The following is a 21,000-nucleotide window of genomic DNA, read 5'->3' on the forward strand; positions in this document are numbered from 1 at the left end:
TTAGAGGTAAGATCTTATTTTTTAAGTTTCAGGGACATGGACCTCTCGCCTAAAAGGTAAAATGTTGAACTAATTCTAGTGGTTGAGGGACGAAAATACCAATTTAGGAGCCCAAGTTCCATCGATGCCCCCAAACATTAATTCTATATCTGCTACTGCTAAGAGCCAACATAAAAGCATCGTAAATAAAAGAGAAAATTAATAAACGAAATAGAAACCCAAGTGTCTTGCGGCACTTGGCATTTTTCAAGCCTTATAATCATTTTTGTGTTAGGAACTGGGATCAGGCTTATTACTACTCTGTTTTTTACCAATTTCAGTAATTAAATGAACTATTTTTATTATTACACTGAAAAATGCCAAGCATCGCCAAATGCTAGATGGCACTGGTAGTTTTTGTCGACCCTAGCGCCAATTCCCACTCTTATAAGATATCCATACTATTTGCTATAAACATAGATGCTAACCTGTATCAGTGAGGAGAACAGCTGGAAATGACCAAGGATATTCAAGGTTATGAAACCAAAATCTTGAGTGGTCTGAGCGTAGGAGATCAATCCACTTGGCTAGCTCATCCACCGGTGGCATATCAGCACTTAGATCCATTTCAAACTCCTTAATATGGTAAGGAGAATCTGGTTTCAGCTCAGCTGTAAAAATAGGGAAAAAATAACGTCACGAATCCATCTTTTAACATTTATATTATTTAGGTTTAAAAATTTTTCCTAATGAAAGAAATTGGATCAGGTACGTGTAAAAAATTCTCCTCCCTCCAAAGAAAGGGAAAGAAAATAATAATTCAACGTTTATCAAAATCTGGGGTACAACCAACTGAGATGGCATTGTACATTTTTATGTAGATTCTATTACGCATTTGTCAAATTATTGTTGCTAACAGACCCGTTGCAGTTTCTTATCTGTATCAGACGCACATTGGAGACTTTATTACTCTGACGATATATGAATTTTACTACTTGTGTTTTAGGCTACTTGGGGGGGGGGGCTTCTTAGTAACTCTTCGCATTTAAATTTTGTGCATATTTTATCATCCATATAGACTTTATTGCTCGAAGAACATTAGAATTGCAAGGACTTAGGTTTTTTTCCGGAGGAAGGGGGATCCAAGAAAGTCTGGCCATAATCCTTACTTGGCTTGTGTAAAAATGTTTGGAGTCTGATGTTGTTAGAATTTTATGATGGGGGAAGGAGGCAAAGCATTTTGCCTCTGGTCCTGATAAAGGGTATCCGCAACAATTTTTGTGTGTGTGCGTGTTTTTTTTTTTCCCTGTCATGAGACAGCATATTTTGTTTTATTTCATTAGCCTTATCAAATGTCTGGGCTATATATTTGCACATTAGGGGGATGGGGGTGCATTATATCATTACTTTATACCTAAATTAACCTAATCTAACCACCTCTATGCAATTAAAATGTACCTGCATTGTAGTTTGTTTCACGAAAGAACCTAACTTCACTTATTGAAAGTGTTCTGAATAATACACAAGTACCCACTTTATTAACTTTAATGGTGCCTAATTATTTCCTAATTACGAGTTCGCGTTCCACGGAACAATAAGCTTTAGGAGGATTATAACCACCCTTCTGAACATAACATACTTGTTTAAGCCATTGCACCATGAAGACGTTGCAAACCCCAATTAATTATATAAAAAATAATAAAAATAATTATAATGGTAAACCAAAAACTAGAATAAAATACTAATTAGATTAACTAGAATATAATACTAATTATTTAGAATATAATACTCTTATTAGAATATAATAGTGTTATTAGAACGTAATACTAGATTAGTACTAATTAGAGTATATGATTCTAAACATATTCTTACGTAACTTTGAAAACTCAATCCAGGATCATGGCTAGGCTGAAGATTGGCCGGGCCACAATTTTCCAAAACTTGTTTGTTTTCATTGAACTAAAAGTTTTATAACCTAGTTTTCACAATGATTCCTTTTTTTACGGAGATATTAGATGTTTAGAAAGATGGTGAGAAAAGTTATTAGGTCTATTGCTTCACGATGGTTACGGCGGCTATTAACATAATTTTTTGATTTTATTCCAAGGAGGATTTTGGTTCTTTTATGAAAAACCCAGGAGGCTAATTTGACAATTGGCATTCAGTTGCGCCAATAGCGGCAAAGACAAAGCTTGTTTAAAGCAATGTTGCCAGGACTGTCTAATTGTTGGTTTTACCTTTAATTTGCTTATTTTTATCTTCAGCTAAATTTTATCGCTTATTATAATAAACTTACGAACTTGACTTATCATTTGGACTAAGGCGGAAAAATTTGACATGCTGAGCAGGTATCTTTTAAAGTTTGTTTGTTAATCATATCACAAATAGTTCTTTTCCTTCTTTTTCATCTATCCTAGATAATAGGCCAAATGTCCTCTCAGCCTCTGCAATCCCCTGAATTATCGGCTTTACATTAAAAGTTTTTAGTGATAACCTTTTTTTAGTTCAAAAAGCTGTTTTGCTATAAGAAAATTTTCGATTTTATACCTTAGGAAGTCTTAGACCCTATCTCGACACCTTAGAAAAATTCCTATCGCGAGAATATTTTGTAAGGAAGTAGCTTTCTGTTTAAAGGTTTGAAAGGAACATTTTTGTAAAAATTCCTCTGTTTAGCCGAATGACATGGCTTCATTTTGGTGAACAGTGTAAGAAAACTATATTTTGAAGTACTTGACCTTGAAATGGTGCAACATTATTACCCTTCTTGTGATGCTTTCTACCTCCTGTGAAGTTAATAAGGGATAGACTAAACATGATAGTTAATTGGTAATAAAGGAAAATGATCTACTTCTGCATTTACGATTAGATTGTACACTCATTTTTTAGAAACAATGTACAAAATATCCCTGTTTGCCTTTGGCACAAGGGTATTGTGATATTTGTTCGGTTTCACTCCCATTCCCAAATAACTTCTATTATGCTATTATGTTATGAACAACCAAATTTTTACATTATGCTATTAACCTAGCCTCATCTAAATTGATGTTAAAAAGTTGTAAAATCTGTTAAAATTTCACTTTTCTCCATTTCCAACATCTTTAGTGTAAAAAAAAAAAAAAAAAAAAAAAATGAAAACTGCGCGCAAAGTTTGCCCTGTCGTTTCTTTGAAAAATGGCAAACCATAGGAAAGATCTTTTTCTTCATCAAAGGATAAATGACGATATCTGAAAATTCAAAATAATTTATAAAAAACCATCGAAACTTCGATTAATCTAGAGACATCTATAAAGTAGGATATAATTAAATTAATCTTATTAGAATTAGAGTAAGAATTTGGTTGTTTTACTAGTTTTTTTTTGGAATGGGATTGAAACTGAAAGAAAAATCCCTGAAACCTCTGAGGAAAAAATTACTGAAAGAAAAATGTCTGTATTTTGTCCACTGTTTTAGAAAAGTGGACAAGCATCGCGAAACTAGAAAAGAGACAAGGTTTTTAGGAGGCAATAACTTGATTTGTTTTTGCTGGTATTCTGTCCCAAGTAAGCTTAGAAGATTTACACCAGAATATTGCCTTCTGTGCAGGACCGGATTGAATAGGTGCGAGACCTTCTCTTACACATTAAATATTTAAATAAAACATAACTGCATAGCAGCTTATGTACGTGAAGTAGTTCAAGTGAGTAGTGCAAAATCTTTCTAGTATAAGACTGTCCCATTTAAATTCAAAAAAATTTGAATGAACTTTTACGGATATCAGTTTTCTATATTATAAAGAATATCTCATCTAGCAATGCAAACTTAAAATAAACACATCTTTAATTATTTGGATAACTCATAATTTATCCCTCATCGTCAAAAACAATTTGCTTAAAATTTTAAAATGTTTTTCTGTTCATTTTGATAGTAACGGGGGGCCCTTTCAAATGGGCAGTCCGATTGGGCCCAAATGCCCTTTATTCGGCCCTGCTCCTGTGTGTAGGTTTGAATATGTCTAAAATATTACGTTTATTCTGGATTTTGTAGTGTTTTGAGAGAGTTGTGGCTAAGGTGGAGTCAACTCCTTTTCTGTAAAGAGCTGCTAAAAAATTTCCCGTCATATTGTCTTGCTCCAATTCCTCTAGTCTTCCTGGAATTTGTCTGTTCCATTCTTCTGGCCAAATCTAAAACATAATTAGGTAATATTATTCATAAAAGTAGACTACCTTGTCACAAAAGCTTACAAAATTGTAGTAGTTTTTCAGAAAGGAGCTTCTATTCTCATGACCCTTTTTTTTATGTGGATATTTTAGATATGTAGAGATTGCATCACCATTTTTGATATAATAAAAGTACACTCAATCGTTATTTCTGTTTTGAATGAAGTAAAATTAATAACACCAAAAAATGGGAACTGCAATTTAGCAGGGAAATCTAAGAAAGGATTTGATCTTAAGATCATTTTGATATCTTTCCTAACTGAGACTTTCAGAAGCCTTTGATAAGAAGCCTAAGATAGGGACCCAAATAATAATTTGGAGAAAGATTCTTCTAATATATTAACCACTAATTTATAAACCACTCTAGAGGTAAGAATTGATTTACCTTTGTTAAGGGTATGAAAGACATCCTACTTTCATAATATTCCAAGGAAAAAGTTTTCCTTTATATAATAGTGCTACTAAAGAAATCATCAACTAGGGGCTAGGCTTGGGATTGCACAAAAGGATTTTTATAGTTTGGGATTCCTTTGAAGCATAAAGGATCATCATAGTCGTAGAATGGCCGTCTTGTCTTGATTTCTGTTCTGTTTTCTTTTTGTTTACGTCCAGGTACTGCATAGTAACTGATATGCTGATAGTCCTTTTCGTTGTTATACGCTACCCTCATGCATATATTTCAAAGACCAGCTTGAAATGATTCCATCGCTCTATATATCACTTATTCTGTAAAAATCAACACCAAAATCCATTTGGTTCTCAAAATACTTAATTTTTCGCATTACGAGTATTTTCACCATGTTGATTTTCAACACTTTCAGGATCTATGAAATTCACCCTCTGCTCTAAGATTTTTCCAAAGTACTACCTCCCTGAAAAACGCGAAAACAGTAGCATGCAAATCCATGCAAAAATGCACTTTCTTGATTGAAACCCTCCTCTCCTCAACAAACGTATTTGGCTCTTCCTTTCTCAAAACTCAAAAAAAGAAAAAAAAATCAGTCGGGCAATTGGGGCATTAAAATCAAACCATTAACAAATATTAATTTTCATATTACTTCTACTGTTTTGTTTTATGGAAGTAGTTTTTCAGTGCCTAAGTGAATATCTTTTATATGATTTTGTTGGATTTGGTTACTGGGCAGGGAGGATTTTTTCACGTCATACATAAGCGTTTCCAGGAGTGTAGCTTCGGTAAGTCTACACTGTTTTGTCTCATCATTTGTAGATCGGATGTTAACTTCTAGGGATGGCTCTTTCTGGGAGGGGGCGTAAGGCAACTTTGAATTGTGTGGTGGGCAATTTTCATCCAATCCTTGCAAAGGGGTGTCACAATGACTATGTATTTTCATTTTTATGCTTGTCAGCCGACAGTCTCGGGCTATTCCTTATGTCTGAAAATATTTTCTTCTTCTCTTCAAAAATTGCTTTTCTTATGACGTGTTGCTTTTGAAGAATTTCTGCGCTATGGCCAAGTTGTAGCCTACACCCAGTCTCTCGTTAATTCTCTCGTTAATTATCTAATTTGCTAATTTTTTGTCTAATATTCTGTGATATCAGGCACACCAAAACTATCCGGGATGACACTAGTTCTATGCAAAGTTCAGTCGATAAATGTTGTACATCTGTTGAACCTTTGCTTGAAGGAAGTAGATGGGCTTCACAGAATAACCCCCGGGGGATATGGTTCCAGATGGGCGTGCAGTCTCTGCTAAAGTTGTGTACCAAAGTATTTGCCATGTAACCTTGGGAAACTCCGGCAATTGCACTGCAGAACGATTCTCAGGACATGCAAGTTCTCAAAGTCACGCTGCCAAGTTAGAAAACGTACATGACTTTAAATAAAAATTGCTATACAGAGGACTCAACTGTACTGCCAGGCAACAGAGCCAGGAGTTTCCCAAGGAGTTTCCAGGCCAGGCAAATTATCGTTTTATGAAAAATAATCCCTGTATTGTTCTGAAAACCTATATAAAAAATGTGTTATGCTCTATTCAAACGCAATTTAAGCTTATTCACATATTTCAACATTTTGAAAGATTTGGTTTTGTCAAGTACGGCTGTTATTTTGAGCGAACAGACGATAAATGTCTAACCCTTGAAAAACCATGAACTATGGTTCTGATCATAGCTGTCGCATGATTTTTACCTTAGCTGTAGGTGTAGTAAGTCCATTTGACAACCCTGTTGGATCTCCAACGGTTTAAAATATGGGTTTCACAGAACATACAAGTAGCAGAGTATGGAGTTAACTTACACAGGCTCCACCATTTATGGTATTAAGAACACACATTTACACCATAAAGACTTGTATTCCCTGATTTTAAAATTATTTTTATATATTTTATGAGACAAATGACGGGACATGAAATTCAAGTCGTGTTGCACCATTGTATAATCTGTTGAGTATCTGTAACCTCAAGCTAAGTTCTGAGCTAAGGCAGTAAATTTTTAGCAAGAGAAAAGAACCGAATGATGTCGCTATGTTAATAGATGATATAAACAATTGAAAGAGAAATTCACAAAATCTACCCGGGAAGTTTATTGAAACAAAAAAAAAACTCTTTGAACACTTATTTAAAAAAGAATGTCGGGTATTTTATATAGTCAGAACCAGGGAGCTTTAACTAATTTCAACATAATTTTACCAGTCAAGGAAAACAAATTTTCAAACTTGAAGCAAAATAAACACTCGCCAAAATAAATGACAATCTTTTAATCTAGCAATATGAAATAACACGCCGAAGCTGAATTAAACTGTATCAGAACTACCTCTACTCCAACGCACCGCGCGCAGATAACGGCGATTGATCTTATGGTTCTGATCATCTGTTCATGATCATATGGTTCTGATCATAGCTGTCGCAAGATTTTTACCTTAGCTGTAGGTGTAGTAAGTCCATTTGACAACCCTGTTGGATCTCCAACGGTTTAAAATATGGGTTTCACAGAACATACAAGTAGCGGAGTATGGAGTTAATTTACACAGGCTCCACCATTTATGGTATTAAGAACACACATTTACACCATAAAGTCTTGTACTCCCTGATTTTAAAATTATTTTTATATTTTTACCTCATTTTTACCTTATATATACCTTATTATATAACTTGGTGTATATAATAAGTGGTGGCGCTTCGCCCCCCCCCCTCCCAAGCCCCCCCGCGCGCGTAAGTCATAACGCGCCATATTAGTTACGCGCCATTGTAGTTGTGTCCCTGTGTCCCACCTGTGAATATAGATAGATATATATATATATATTTTTAACTACGTAAAACTTGCGAATATACAACATTCTTGGCTGTCCCATTGTCTGTGCATATAAATAGATTGTCAGGTTTGCCGACTCTTGAACATGCAACACATAATTGTCCATGGGAAAAACAATCTGTATTCAGATCTATACCTCATGATTCTAATGATTGCCCTTGAGCTTTGTTGATGGTGATTGCTAATCGAACATTCCCTGTGTCACCGTCGTCATTTATATATTCCCCTGTGCCCCCCGGAGTCCCCGTTGTTGTTGTTTCCCTGTGTCCCGGTCGTCATTTGTGTTCCGGTGTCCCGGTCTGTAATTTCTCTTTAAATGTCCTGGTCGTCATTTATATTCCCTGTGTCCCGGTCGTCATTTGTGTCCCGGTGCTTTGTTGATGGTGATTGCTAATCGAACATTCCTTGTGTCCCGGTCGCTTTCTCTTTGAGTGTCCCGGTCGTCATTTATATTCCCTATGTCTCGGTGTCCCGGTCGTCATTTGTGTCCCGATGTCCCGGTCTGTAATTTCGTCAGTCGACAAATATGACGTCAGTCGACACACAAACATGACGTCACTCGACACACAGACACACAGACAACTTATTATATATACCTTATATATATACCTTATTATTATATATACCTTATTATTATATATACCTTGTTATTATATTTTATATACCCTATTATATATACCTTATGTTTTTACCTTATTTTTACCTTTTACTTTAAGGGTGATCCCAAAAAATGAATGTCGTAAATATACGATTGTTAAATTTACGATTGTTAAAATTAAGATTGTTTGTGTTTCTAGCTTCCTCCTTTTGCAAAATAATGAAATACATGAACATGACTGTTTCATTCGAGGTATGAATACAGTAAATGCAACATAATTAACTGGAAACTAACTTGAGATCCTGGAGTGTTGTTGTAGTTCATAACAGTGTCAAGAATGTAAGCCCCTTTAAGTTTAGCTCCACCATGGGCATCCAAAACGTGTGGTATTAGATAATCTCTGATGAAATAAATGCTGCCAATACATCCAACTTCCTAAAAGAAAAATTAATGTTCACATACTCTGAACATATTAAAATATCAAAAATACTGTCATTGTCCTACTTTCTCAATTCTAACATGACTGGAACTGGATTCCATAGCATTACTTCCATATAACATGATTACCATATGGAGCTTTTAGAAGGATGCTTACATTCGGAGCATTGCAGCAGGAATTAATATATAACGATTTTTATTTATGAAAACCAAAATATTCACGTCATAGTTGGTTAACGTTCATCCAACGGAAGAGCTTTATTGTGAATCATCAGTTGTATAGAAACACGGCTTTAAAAAAAAAAAAAAAAACTACATGGACAATTGGAATAAAAGGTCAATTCACTATTAGAAATGTTTCAAGGCTCTTAAGCACCCACGAAAGGGAAGTACACAGGGGGGAGGGGTGTCAATATCCTAAATTTTCTTGAGTATCAGGGTACTTCTTATTCAAATTAGTAAATAAATTAGTTTTTTTATTCTTTATATTATTCTTCTCCAGATTTTTTTAATCAGTTGAACCCCCCTATTTATGGCCAAGAAGAATTGGCATGCTAGAGAAAATTCTTGAGAATTGTTGAAAATTTTAGCTTAACATTTTGTGGTGAAAATGTTCTGTCTGAGAAACCGAATTTATTTTTAAACTGATCGTTACAATGCTTGAAATTATGGTAGAGAGCTTGAGTATTAGGTGTTTTCTACTGAAAACGGTCAAACAGTAAAATTTATTCACCATCGTTCGTTAAAACGGTTTACAGAGTTTTAGAATCAGGTGAACCTTGGGATCACGAATTGAAAAAAAAAAAAATGAAAAACTCACTAAAAGCGAAAATCGACGAAATTGTAACATCGAAAAAGATATCATTTCGATCATAATATATCATTAGATATATTCTTTGTATCAATCGATACAAAAAGATGAATAAATAAAACTGGTTATCAAACAGTTCGTGATAACGAACTGTTGTAAGGAGCGACCCGGCTCAACAGTAACTGAAACTCTAAAAAACGGAATTTTGATACCAATAGTTACTTCAAGAGAATATGATTTTAAATATATAAGTTCCATCAAGTAGTCTTACTCATCAAAAGTTACGAGTCTGAGAAAATTTGACTTATTTTAGAAAATAGGGGGAAACACTCCTTAAAAGTGATAGAATTTTAACGAAAAGACAGCATCAGATTCAGCGTAACAGAGAACCCTAAAGTAGAAGTTTCAAGCTCCTATCTACAAAAATGTGGAATTTTGTACTTTTGCCATAAGACAGATTACGGATGCGTGTTTATTTGTTTTTGTTGTTGTTGTTTTTTTCCAGGTGTAATCGTATCAACCCTGGTCCTAGAATATCACGAGAGGGTTCGTTCTGACGAAAAATTAAAAGTTCTAGTGCCCTTTGTAAGTGACAAAAAAATTGGAGGGCACCTAGGCCCCCTCCCACGCTCATTTTTTCCCAAAGTCACTGGATCAAAATTCTGAGATAGCCATTTATTCAGCATAGTGGAAAAACCTAATAACTATGCCTTTGGAGACAACTTACTTCCCCACAGTCCCCGTGGGAGGAGCTGCAAGTTACAAACTTTGGCCAGTGTTCACATATAGTAATGGTTATTGAGAAGTGTACAGACGTTTTCAGGGGGGATTTTTTTGGTTGGGGAGGAGGGTTTGAGGGGATGAGGTTATGCGGGGGGAACTTTTCATGTAGGAATTTGTCATGGGGTAAGAGAATTTCCATGAAGGGGCCGCAGGATGTTCTAGCATTTAAAAAAAAAAGATATGAAAAAGTTTTTTCAACTGAAAGTAAGGTGAAGCATTAAAACTTAAAACGAAGAGAAATTATTATGCATATGAGGGGTTCACCTCCTCCTAATACCTCTCTCTTTACGATAAAGTATTTTTAGTCATTTTAGCTATTTATCCTACGGCCTTTGTGATTCAGGGGTCATTCTTAAGGAATTGGGACAACATTTAAGGTTTAGCGTAAAGAGCGAGGTATTAACGACGGAGTGAACCCCTCATATACGCAGTTAAAACATACGAATATAGAAGTTCGTGACGTAAGTTAATTCGTAAGTTACGAATATTTTTACTAATAAAAACGTTCGATAAAATTAAAAGTTTTAGTTGCCATTTTAAGTAACCCGAAAATTGGAGGGTAGTTAGACTTCCTCTCCCGCTCCTTTTTTCTCTAAATTGTCCGATCAAAACTATGAGAAAGCCATTTAGCCAAAAAAAAAAAAAAATAATATGCAAATTTTGTTTTAAATATTCATGTGCGGAGAGCCAAAATCAAAACATGCATTCATTCAAAAACGTTCAGAAATTAAATAAAAAAAACAAGTTTTTTTTAACTGAAAGTAAGGAGCGACATTAAAACTTAAAACGAACAGAAATTACTCCTTATATGAAAGGGACTGTTCCCTCCTCAACACCCAGCTCTTTATGCTAAAGTTTTTTACTGTTTTGAAAAGTAGTTGAGAGAAAGAGCCAAACTTTAGCGTAAAAAGCGGAGCGTTGAGGAGGGAACAGCCCCTTTCATATACGGAGTAATTTCTGTTAGCGAGAGTACTCCGAGACTTTCGACCGTCTATTAGCCGAATTTGACAGAAAGTTCACAGATAACTTGCCAGTGCTGAGCACACGAAAAGCCTTGGATCCAAACTCGACCAAGTTATTGGACACTGATTTGTTCAATTGTTTCTCTGCTCTTTACGGCGAGCTGGATATTGACGACATTCTTCTCGAATTTCAAGCTGGTATTGCCAAGCGTTTCTTGCTCGACGAGGAGAAAAAGCCGGAAAACTTCCTAGACATTGTCGACCATCTTCAGGCATTACCAGTGGCTTACTCGGAAGTAATTAAAGTACTTCGTATTGCTGCCACACTTCCTGTGACAACAACGAGCAATGAGCGTTTGTTTTCTAGCCTAGAAATAGTGAAAAACTACCTGCGGTCAACAACAGGAGACGATCGTCTCAGTCACCTCCTTTTGAGGTGAGAAGATTTAGAGAAGGATTTATGCGTTTGCAGAGAAGGATTTAGTAAAAAAAATTTGGCCTACGACTTGTTGATGATTACGAGCTTGGACTACGACCAGCTTGTTGACGATTTTGCAAAGATGAAACCTAGGCGGTTCCCTTGTTACCTTGAGTGTTGTAATATTTTTTTCTCTTGTTATGTTTATCCTTTTTGTAAATATATTTAATCTGAAAGATTTCTGCTGAACGAAAACCGAAATTTTGGTTACAAACCTCAGCATGTTAACGAAGACTACTTTCACCGACGTATTGTTTACTTAAATAAGAAAGTTTCTCGCTGAGGAAGGCCAGCCTGTAGTATGGTTGAATTTTCCACTTTCAGTTTAATCACTTAACCTCGTTGATTGTGATCTTCGATGCTATAATTAATCTTAGAGGTCAGCATGGCTGAGTTCCACAATCGTTTACAGTACATTTCCAAGCAACACACGGGTGCTAAAAATGCGTTTTTACTTAGGATATTCCATCGATGTGCTGCCCAAACCCGCATTTTTTCTTACTAGACACGAAGTAATTCGAGGGGGGGGGGAGATAGAGTCCATGCCCACCCCAAGATTTGGCCCATGGTTAAAAAGTATACAAAAGTAAACCCCTTTACATAATTGACCCCCTTCCATTAAGCAGGTTGACCCCTTCCCCAAATCCAAACCCTTGGTACAAGTCTGAATTAAAATATCATTTAAGATATTACTATAATAGTAAAATAATTGTCCAGTGGCCAAGAAACATAGCCTATATCTACATCATTAAAAAAAACATGTCAAACAAACAGGAATGATTATCGATGATGACTGTGATCTTGACCTTCACAGTCGCAAAACTTGTTAGTCAGCATTTACAAGTATTTATATTGTTTGTTTTGAAGTTTAAGCTAGCCATAAACAATCCAAACAAATTCCCCGCAAAAAACAGGTTTCGTGTGGAATGGCAAAATCAAAGGTAGCTTGAAAAAAAAACCCAGGTTGCTTGAAATGAAACGAGTTTAGATTAAATTAAATAACAAAACAAGTTTTTTAAACTGAAATTAAGGAGCGGCATTAAAACTTAAAACGATCAGAAATTACTTCGTATATGAAAGGGGCTTTTCCTCCTCAACGCCCCGCTCTTTACGCTGAAGTTTGACTCTTTTTCTTAACTCTACTTTTTAAAACAGTAAAAGACTTTAGCGTAAAGCCTTTCATATACGAAGTAATTTCTGTTCGTTTTAAGTTTTAATGTCGCTCCTTGCTTTCAGTTAAAAAAATTTGTTTTTTTTTATATTTGATTTCTGGACGTTTTTGAATTAATGCATGTTTTGATCTTGGCTCTCCGCATATAAATAATTAAAACGAAATATGTATATTAACTTTTTTTTGGCTAAAGGACTTTCTCATAGTTTTAATCGGAAGATTTTGAGAAAAAAGCAAGAGAGGAGGCTTAGTTGCCTTCCAATTTTGTGATTACGTAAAAAGGCAACTAGAACTTTTAATTTTTTACGAACATTTTCATTAGTAAAAAATATACGTAACTGACGAATTAACTTACGTAACGAACTTCTATATTCGTTTGTTTTTATTGCGTATATGAGGGAGTTCACCCCCTTGTCAATACCTTGCTTTTTACATCAAAGCTAAAAAAATTTCCCAATTCCTTAAGAATGACCCCCTAATTCACAAAGGCCGTAGAATAAATAGTAGAAATTACTAAAAATACTTTAGCTTAAAGAGCGAGGTATTACGAGGAGATAAACCCCTCATATGTGTAATAATTTCCGTTCGTTTTAAGTTTTAATGCTGCTCCTTACTTTCAGTTGAAAAAACTTTTCATTTTTAGTTTTTCATTTTATTAAATAATGCAAGAAAATCCTGCGCCTCCTTCAGTGAAATTCTCTCCCCCCCACTACAAATTCCTCCATGGAAAGATCCTCCCACGTACACCCCTCTCAGCTTCTCTCGCTCCAAAAAAATATCCCCCTGAAAACATCTGTACACTTCCCAATAACCATTACTATATATAAACACAGGTCACAGTTTGTAACTTGCAGCCCCTCCCACTGGGACTGTGGGGGAGTAAGTCGTCCCCAAAGACATAGATCGGCTATGGTGAATAAAATGGCTATCTCAGAATTTTGATCCGGTGACTTTGGGGAAAAATGAGCGCGGGAGGGGTCCCAGTGCCCTCCAATTTTTTTGGTCACTTAAAAAGGGCACTAGAACTTTTGATTTCCTTTAGAATGAGCTCTCTTGCAAGATTCTAGGACCACTGAGTCGGTACGATCACCCCTGGAAAAAAAAAACAAAAAAACACGCATCAGTGATCTGTCTTCTGGCGAAAAATATGAAATTACACATTTTTGTAGATAGGAGGTTGAAGTTTTTACAGTAGGGTTCTCTGATACGCTGGATCTGATGGTGTGATTTTCGTTAAGATTTATGACTTTTAGAGGGTGTTTACCCCTATTTTCTAAAATAAGGCAAAGTTTCTCAGGCTTGTAACTTTTGATGGGTAAGACTAATCTTGATGAAACTTATATATTTAAAATCAGCATTAACATGTGATTCTTTTGATGTAATTATTGGCATCAAAACTCCATTTTTTTAGAGTTTCGGTTACTATTGAACTGGGCTGCTCCTTACTACAGTTCGTTACCACGAACTGTTTGATAAGATGTATCGAAATTTTTCACACTGTACCGATTGATAAGGTAATGATGGAAGCAATTAACCGTAGATGAGATCAGACCACTACCGTATCATATTAGTTTGGAAATCCCTAAATTGGGTATTAAGGATTATAGAATGTTTAGAATAGTTTTTTAGAATTAAATATTGAAATATTAAGCATAGTGAACAAAATACTTGTTCCATGGCTTCTTAAAAACAAAACAAAAAACTTCCCCCTTAGATTCCAAAAACTACCTCTTTGTGCATCTTCATTTAGTGAAAAAATTCCTAGCCCCCCCCCCCCCCTCCCTAAATAGTCTCGAATTGTCGTGCCTGAGAATTTGAGAAACTTACGTTTCTAGTTTTAACTTTGTCCTGATTTGAACTTCGACGTATAAGGTCATTTTTTAAAGTAATAAGGGGCTCTGTAGAATGGTTTTCCGATTCCGGACGACTACGCTGATGGATGAAGTGACGAACTGGTCTTCTACACCTCTAATTCTATATCGATTATACACAAAGTGCACACTTCAACACACAAAGTGCTTAAACTTACAAAGTTGAAGTTTAAGCATGTACTTCTTCAGGTTTCAGAAGATTTGCATTCCCCCTAGAAGTACTGTCTTTTCAAGAGTTGGGCTGGATAAGATTCCCAAAACCACCTCTTTGTGTATCTTCATTTAGTGAAAAAAATCCTTCCCCCTCCACTAAGTAGTCTCGAATTGTCGTACCTTAAAATTTAACAAACTCACGTTTCTAGTTTTAAAACTTTGTCGTGATTTGAAAATCGACGTATAAGGTCATTTTTTTAGAGTAATAAGATAATTCAAAATCTTAACTGTCACGACTTACTTATTTTGGGGCTCTGTAGAATGGTTTTCAAATTCCGAACGACTACGCTGATGGATGAACTGACGAACTGATCTTTAATACCTCAAATTCTATATCGATTTTACACAAGTGCACACTTCAGCACACATAGTGCTTAAATTTACAAACTTTAAGGTTTCAGAGAATTTCCACTCCCCCTAGACATACTGTCATTTCAAGAGTTGGGTAAGGTATACACCGTAGTGGGCATTGAGATCGACTAACTTTGAATAGACAGCAAAATAAAAGTTGATCCTTTGTTGGCTCAGGTTTATGAAAGATTTTTTAAATAAAGGAAAGGCCTTAAATTTTAGTTAAATGGTATTGGATTTGGGTTTGGTTGGAAGACCAGAAAGTTTGTGAGTCCCTTCCGATACTTAATTACTAGCTTGGCATGTTAAGCTCCAGACATGTTACTATCCTTAGCATATGCGCGCAAAGTCTGTTCAGTCCTTTGGTAAGCCCCAGGCTGAGGAAAAGTAGGATGCATCGGAAAAAAAAACGTTAGAGAGAAAAATGGGAACAAAAGAGGATAGTTGCTGATGCAAGGTTATAAATATTAGCCTACGCTTTATTTGGAGCAAAATTGCCATAAGTTTAGAGCTTGTATTGGCTGTAAAATTTTTATTTTGAAGGATGTATAGCCGCTCTAATGTAGGTAATTTTTCACTTTTGACTGTTAAATCGATCAGTCAAAATTAGCTGAATCATAGTCATTTTAGTTCAAAACTTATTTTCTTTCGTCATCTGTCCAAACAACATTAAAGATAAAAAAAAATGGCTACCATAAATGAATCTCAATCACCTATAACTAGATGACGAGTTCTTTTTCTTTGGGAATGTATTTGCTTCTTCAAATCTCTTTAGCAATAATTCTCTCCCAAAAAAACAGAAGTTCCCAAATTAATATCAAAAGGCTCATACTTTTTGTCTAGTTACAAATATATCTGAAGGCAGTTTCAATTTTTATTTTCATACATTATATTTTATATTTGTATTCTGATCTGGAATATCTTTCCACTTTCATAAGTGTTTCGTCCGAAACAAGGTACATTGTATTATGAATCCTTTTCTTTGTGATTTCTTGCGCTTGTACTTGAATTCTGTATGTTTTCTCAAACGGAAACAAGTGGAACTCATCACTTTTGCTTCGGTTGTTTGTTGATTATCTCCAGCTGGTTTTCTTACTTGAAAAAATCTGTTTTTGCTATGCATTGGCGCAACATTACAATATTTCATTGGGGGCTAGTAATTCTCACATCGGGACACACAAATTCCTGTGTGCTAAAATTTAAGCCATGGATAGGTCTTTCAAGTTTTTATGTGAAGGTTGGTCTCCCTCCCTTCTTTGCGCTCGTCAAGTACAGTCTCAATCGTGGCTCCGGCAAACGATACCCCACCCAAAGCCTGTGGTTTTTTACGAATTCCCCTTCCCAAATGTAACTCTGTAAGGTAAATTGTTTCATTTATGCTTGGCTGAAACAGTTCCGGGCTGATCCACAATCCCTGAAAATTCCCTCCGTGGACAATACCCCCCCCCCGTCCCTGTAAAAAAACCTGGAGCTGAAACATCGACAATTGTAAAAACTGTAAATCTTCGCCAAATGATGTAAAGTAGAAATTTAATGTCTTTGAAGGACAAGGAGGTGAAAAAGAGAGACAAGAAAAGATGAAGAAGAGAGAAAGAAAGATAGAGACAGTAGAACAGAATATTTTTAGTTGCAGTATACATGCACATTTACGGTGCATTTAGACTCTATTTACCGAGTTCATGCCTTGTGGCACACTAGAAAAAAAAAGGAAAGAAACACTAGAAGGGAGACAAAGAAAGAAGTTTAGGATCAGAGACGGAGAAAAATGTAAAGTATGCGTAAAGTACTGTAAACAAAGCCATAGAAAAGAGGTAGCAATCCAGGAGACTGGACTTCTTAGGAAGCTTAGAGTTCTTTTAGAGAAGTTTTAGGAACGAGACATGGTTAAGGAAATTTTTTAGGGACAAGACTAAAAATACTTACCTCAAGATCGAAAAGTACAAACATAACGCTGAATTCCGTGACACATTTAGCCTCAGTCAGGGCGCGGGCTACTTCCAAGACTACAGAGACTCCTGAGCCGTTGTCATCCATCCCATTACTACCTTCCACAGTATCCCAGTGCGCAGCTAGCAAAATGATCTCGTCATCTTTTGTGCCCCATCGTCGGCCCGGAAGAACTCCGATTATATTTATTCCTTTAGGTATTTTCTCAGGAAACTAAAAGAGAAATTGTTAGAACCTAAAAAATACAACTAATTAATTTATGAAACAACCTTATTATAATCTAACTTAGTCTCTCTAACCGATGTGGTAGGGCACTGCGTTGATATGATATCTGCTTGGAAAGACGCGGCCTGACGTTCGATCCCAGCTGCCTCAAAGCTGGGTGACGGGCTTACTATCTGTCCTAGTAAAAAGTCACCGGTTTAGTGCCTTTGGAAGAATTATAAAATCATTTTTGCTTTCGGTAAATTTTTTTTTCCTTTTGTTCATGCCCCCATACAATTATTCTCCATGGATCAAATTGGAACTGAATGTTTTATTGTGCATTGCCCACGGCACCTTGCTATGGTAGTTTTTAAGGGAGTTATCAGTGGAGGGCTACCGCCGGTCATTTTCCTTTTTAAAGTGTGTTTTTTGTTGTTGTTTTTATCTCCCTGCATTCCCGCCATAAAGCTAAGTGGGGGGGGGGAGCATGTGATGTAGTAAGTGCTCTCATGGTTTATTACTTGTTGATTTCATGTAAATATCTTTCTATCTTTGATCTTCGGTTCTCAAAGTCAAACAGTTCGTGGTAACGAACTATAAGTAAGAAGCAACTCGGCTCAATAGTAACCGAACTTTTAAAAAATGGAATTTTAATATCGATAAATACATCAAAAGAATCAACTTATCATGCTGATTCCAAATATTCAAGATTCATCAAGTTTAATGTTACCTATCAAAAGTTACGAGCCTGAGACCAGAAAGTGACCAAAAAGATTGGAGGGTAACTGAGCTCCTTCCGACGCCCATTTTTTCCCAAAAATTATCTAATAAAAATTTTGAGATAGCCTTTTTGTTCAGTATAGTTGAAAAATCAAATAATAATGTAATTAGGTGTAAAATGACCCACCATAGTCCGTGGGGAGAGGCCTATAAGTTATTAAATTCGCCCATTGTATACGTATAGTATTTTTTATTGGGAAGTATACAGACATTTTGTTGGGGGGGGGGGGTGCTTGGATGGATTTCTAAAGGGAGAGTCTTCCTTGGAGAGTGAAATTTCTGGGGGGATGTGAATATTCAACGGGAAATGTTACAGAGAGGTGATTTGTCAGAATTACTATATGGAATTCTTTTTAATTGTCCTGCATTCCCTTTATCAAATTTTTCATGTGGAGATGTTCCTGGGGTATTTTCCAAGGGCAATTTCCGTGGAAGGGAGCTCTGGAGGCCGATAGTAGTGACGGCGCTGTGAATCTGACCAAGGCCCTATCTCTTCAAATCCCGGTCCCGACACATTTTTTAAAACTTCTTCAAGACACAGGTACATGTTACATCATAGAGAATTTTCTATTCGAGACACAGGTGCTTGTTACGTAAAAGGACTTGTTAGAGTCCGTTAGTCGAGCGAGGGGTTGAGGTTATTAAGACATTTTTATTCAAGACGTTTTTTTCAATACGTCTAAAGGCATTTCAAGACACTTTTAAGATATTTTTCTTCAAGACATTTTTCAAGACATTTCAAGGCATTTCAAGACACTCTTTAAGATATTTTTCTTCAAGACGGTTTTCAAGACGTTTCCAGAAATTACAAGACCTTTTTTAAGACATTTTTTTCTTCAAGACGTTTTTCAAGACAATGCAAGACATTTTTCTTCAAGACATGTTCCTTCATGATTTCTTTAGTTCTTACATAATAGGGAATGTTTACCAGTGTTAAGGATGACGCATTCTATCGTGACGTGTTCCGTCAGGGCCCGTGGGGAATCCCCACTTGTAAATTAAGACGAAACACACATGGAATGTAACATAATACTTTAAGAGATTTCATTTTCTTTCACGGTATTTTTTTCTTTCAAAGCGTTTTTTCTCTTTTAGAGATTTAATTTTCTTTCAAGACATTTTACTCAGGGAGCCTTTATATTCCAAAGATTTTATGTTCAAATTAGGATTCGAAAGGGATAGGGCTACCATGGAATGGAGCGCTAAACAGTTGGACTACGACAGCCTTTCCAACATTTTGATTCGGGTAATACATTCTACATGATAACCTATAGCATGCAAGGAAAATCCCTTGTTCGTGCATTCCAAAATTGATTAAATGAATTCCGTGTTCCCATATGGCCGCAATAACTGACATGCAGGGGAAAATCGATTACTAGAAATTGCTTACATTTCGTATGCACCTGCATATTAAGTAATGCTATAGAGAGTGTTATCATATAATATTGAGGCTTGTTCATAATTTTTTTAGTAATAGAGTCTTTTGCTCTATTGGAACAAGAATGTACTATCAGAGATGAAATAAAAGTGAGAGTATCATAATGGATAGAATATGGTACAGCTGCATTCATAACCAAAAGGTTTCTTTTGTTCTTCACTATATAGAATTTTACACTTACATTAAGGCCATTCTTAAATGAGCATACCTATGTAATTAGGCTAGAAATTGCTTAAATTGCGTAAACGATTATCTATCGAAGTTTTATCCTGAAACAAGAAATCTGAAGAATGAAAGCTTCTGTACATACAAATTTATTAATGAAAACAAATTTGCAAGCATTATTCAAACACGGAAAAACAGTTAAAACTCAACGAAGGAAAAAGCAAAATGTAAAAAAAAACGAAAAATCAAAATGTAAATAAAGGATAAAATGTAAGCAAAAGAACGATGAAAAAAGAAAGATGGGAACCGTACAAACCAATTGCAAAGAAGGGCCTTAGAATTCAATCCAACAGGGGGAGGGGGCTAGCGAGCAATTCTAATGGGGAGGGGCGACCCTATCATTAAAACCCACCGGGAGGGGGGGGGGTGTACTAACATCCAATTCCACCGGGAACCTAAAGACAAATTCCAATGGGACCCTAGTGAGCTATTCCAGCAGGACCCCTAACATCCAATTCCGCTGAAGGCCTAGAAACCAATTCCAATGGGACCCTAGTGATGAATTCCAATGGAGGTCCTTGCAACCAATTCTAAAGAAGCCCTAGAAACCAACCCCACCGGTGGCCCCTTGCAACCCTTTCCATCGGGGGTCTTAACAAGCAATTGCAGCGGAAAGGGGGTTGTTATTAGAGATAAATATAAGCCATATTACAAGATATTTCTGAGAGGCCTTAATGAAAATGCTTCGTTTCTATGACAGAGTGTTAGATTTCAGCCCCCACCCCCAAAAAATTCTTTTAACACAACCCAACTTAACGTTAAGCTGTAGAACATGTTAGTAAAATTCACGCCACCATGGCAATATGTGGTTGGATCCATGGCATCGCTGTGGTACATATTATAATTTCAAAGACATTTTTACCCGAAATTATTGAACATAATTCTACCGTAATTCTACCCAAAGCTCCTGATATTAGTCGTTTAGATGAAAACATAGCAAATTATCATTAGAAATTATTGACATTATTCGCAACTCTACCAAACTCTAACAAAATTCTACTCTAATTATACCCATAACCACTGGTACTAGTCTCGTAAATGAAGATGTAAGCAAATAATCAACAGTAATTTTACCAAAATTCTACCGTCATTCTACCCGAAGCCAATGTTACTAGTCTCTTTAATGAAGACATAAACAAATTATCACTAGAAATTACTGACATTACTCGAAATTCTACCAAAATTCTAGAGCAATTTTAACCAAATCCAATGATACTAGCCTCTGAAATGAAGACATAAACAAATTATCGCCAGAAATTATTGACATTATTCGTAATTCTACCAA

The 21,000-nt window shown here is 35.9% G+C and overlaps 1 protein-coding gene across 1 annotated transcript in view; it reads right to left on the reverse strand.

The window, feature by feature from the left end:
• The window catches only part of LOC136028524 (uncharacterized), a 39,721-nt gene that overhangs the window by 6,664 nt on the left and 12,057 nt on the right, over nucleotides 1–21,000 (reverse strand). Inside the window, exons 5-8 of the mRNA XM_065706369.1 lie at nucleotides 17,045–17,281; nucleotides 8,338–8,478; nucleotides 3,983–4,139; nucleotides 468–650 (exon numbers count right to left, since the gene is read on the reverse strand). Of these exons, the coding sequence (XP_065562441.1) occupies nucleotides 468–650; nucleotides 3,983–4,139; nucleotides 8,338–8,478; nucleotides 17,045–17,281 (718 nt within the window). The remainder of the gene's footprint in view (nucleotides 1–467; nucleotides 651–3,982; nucleotides 4,140–8,337; nucleotides 8,479–17,044; nucleotides 17,282–21,000) is intronic.

The sequence above is a fragment of the Artemia franciscana genome, chromosome 6, assembly GCF_032884065.1.
Source record: "Artemia franciscana chromosome 6, ASM3288406v1, whole genome shotgun sequence".
Taxonomy (NCBI): domain Eukaryota; kingdom Metazoa; phylum Arthropoda; class Branchiopoda; order Anostraca; family Artemiidae; genus Artemia; species Artemia franciscana.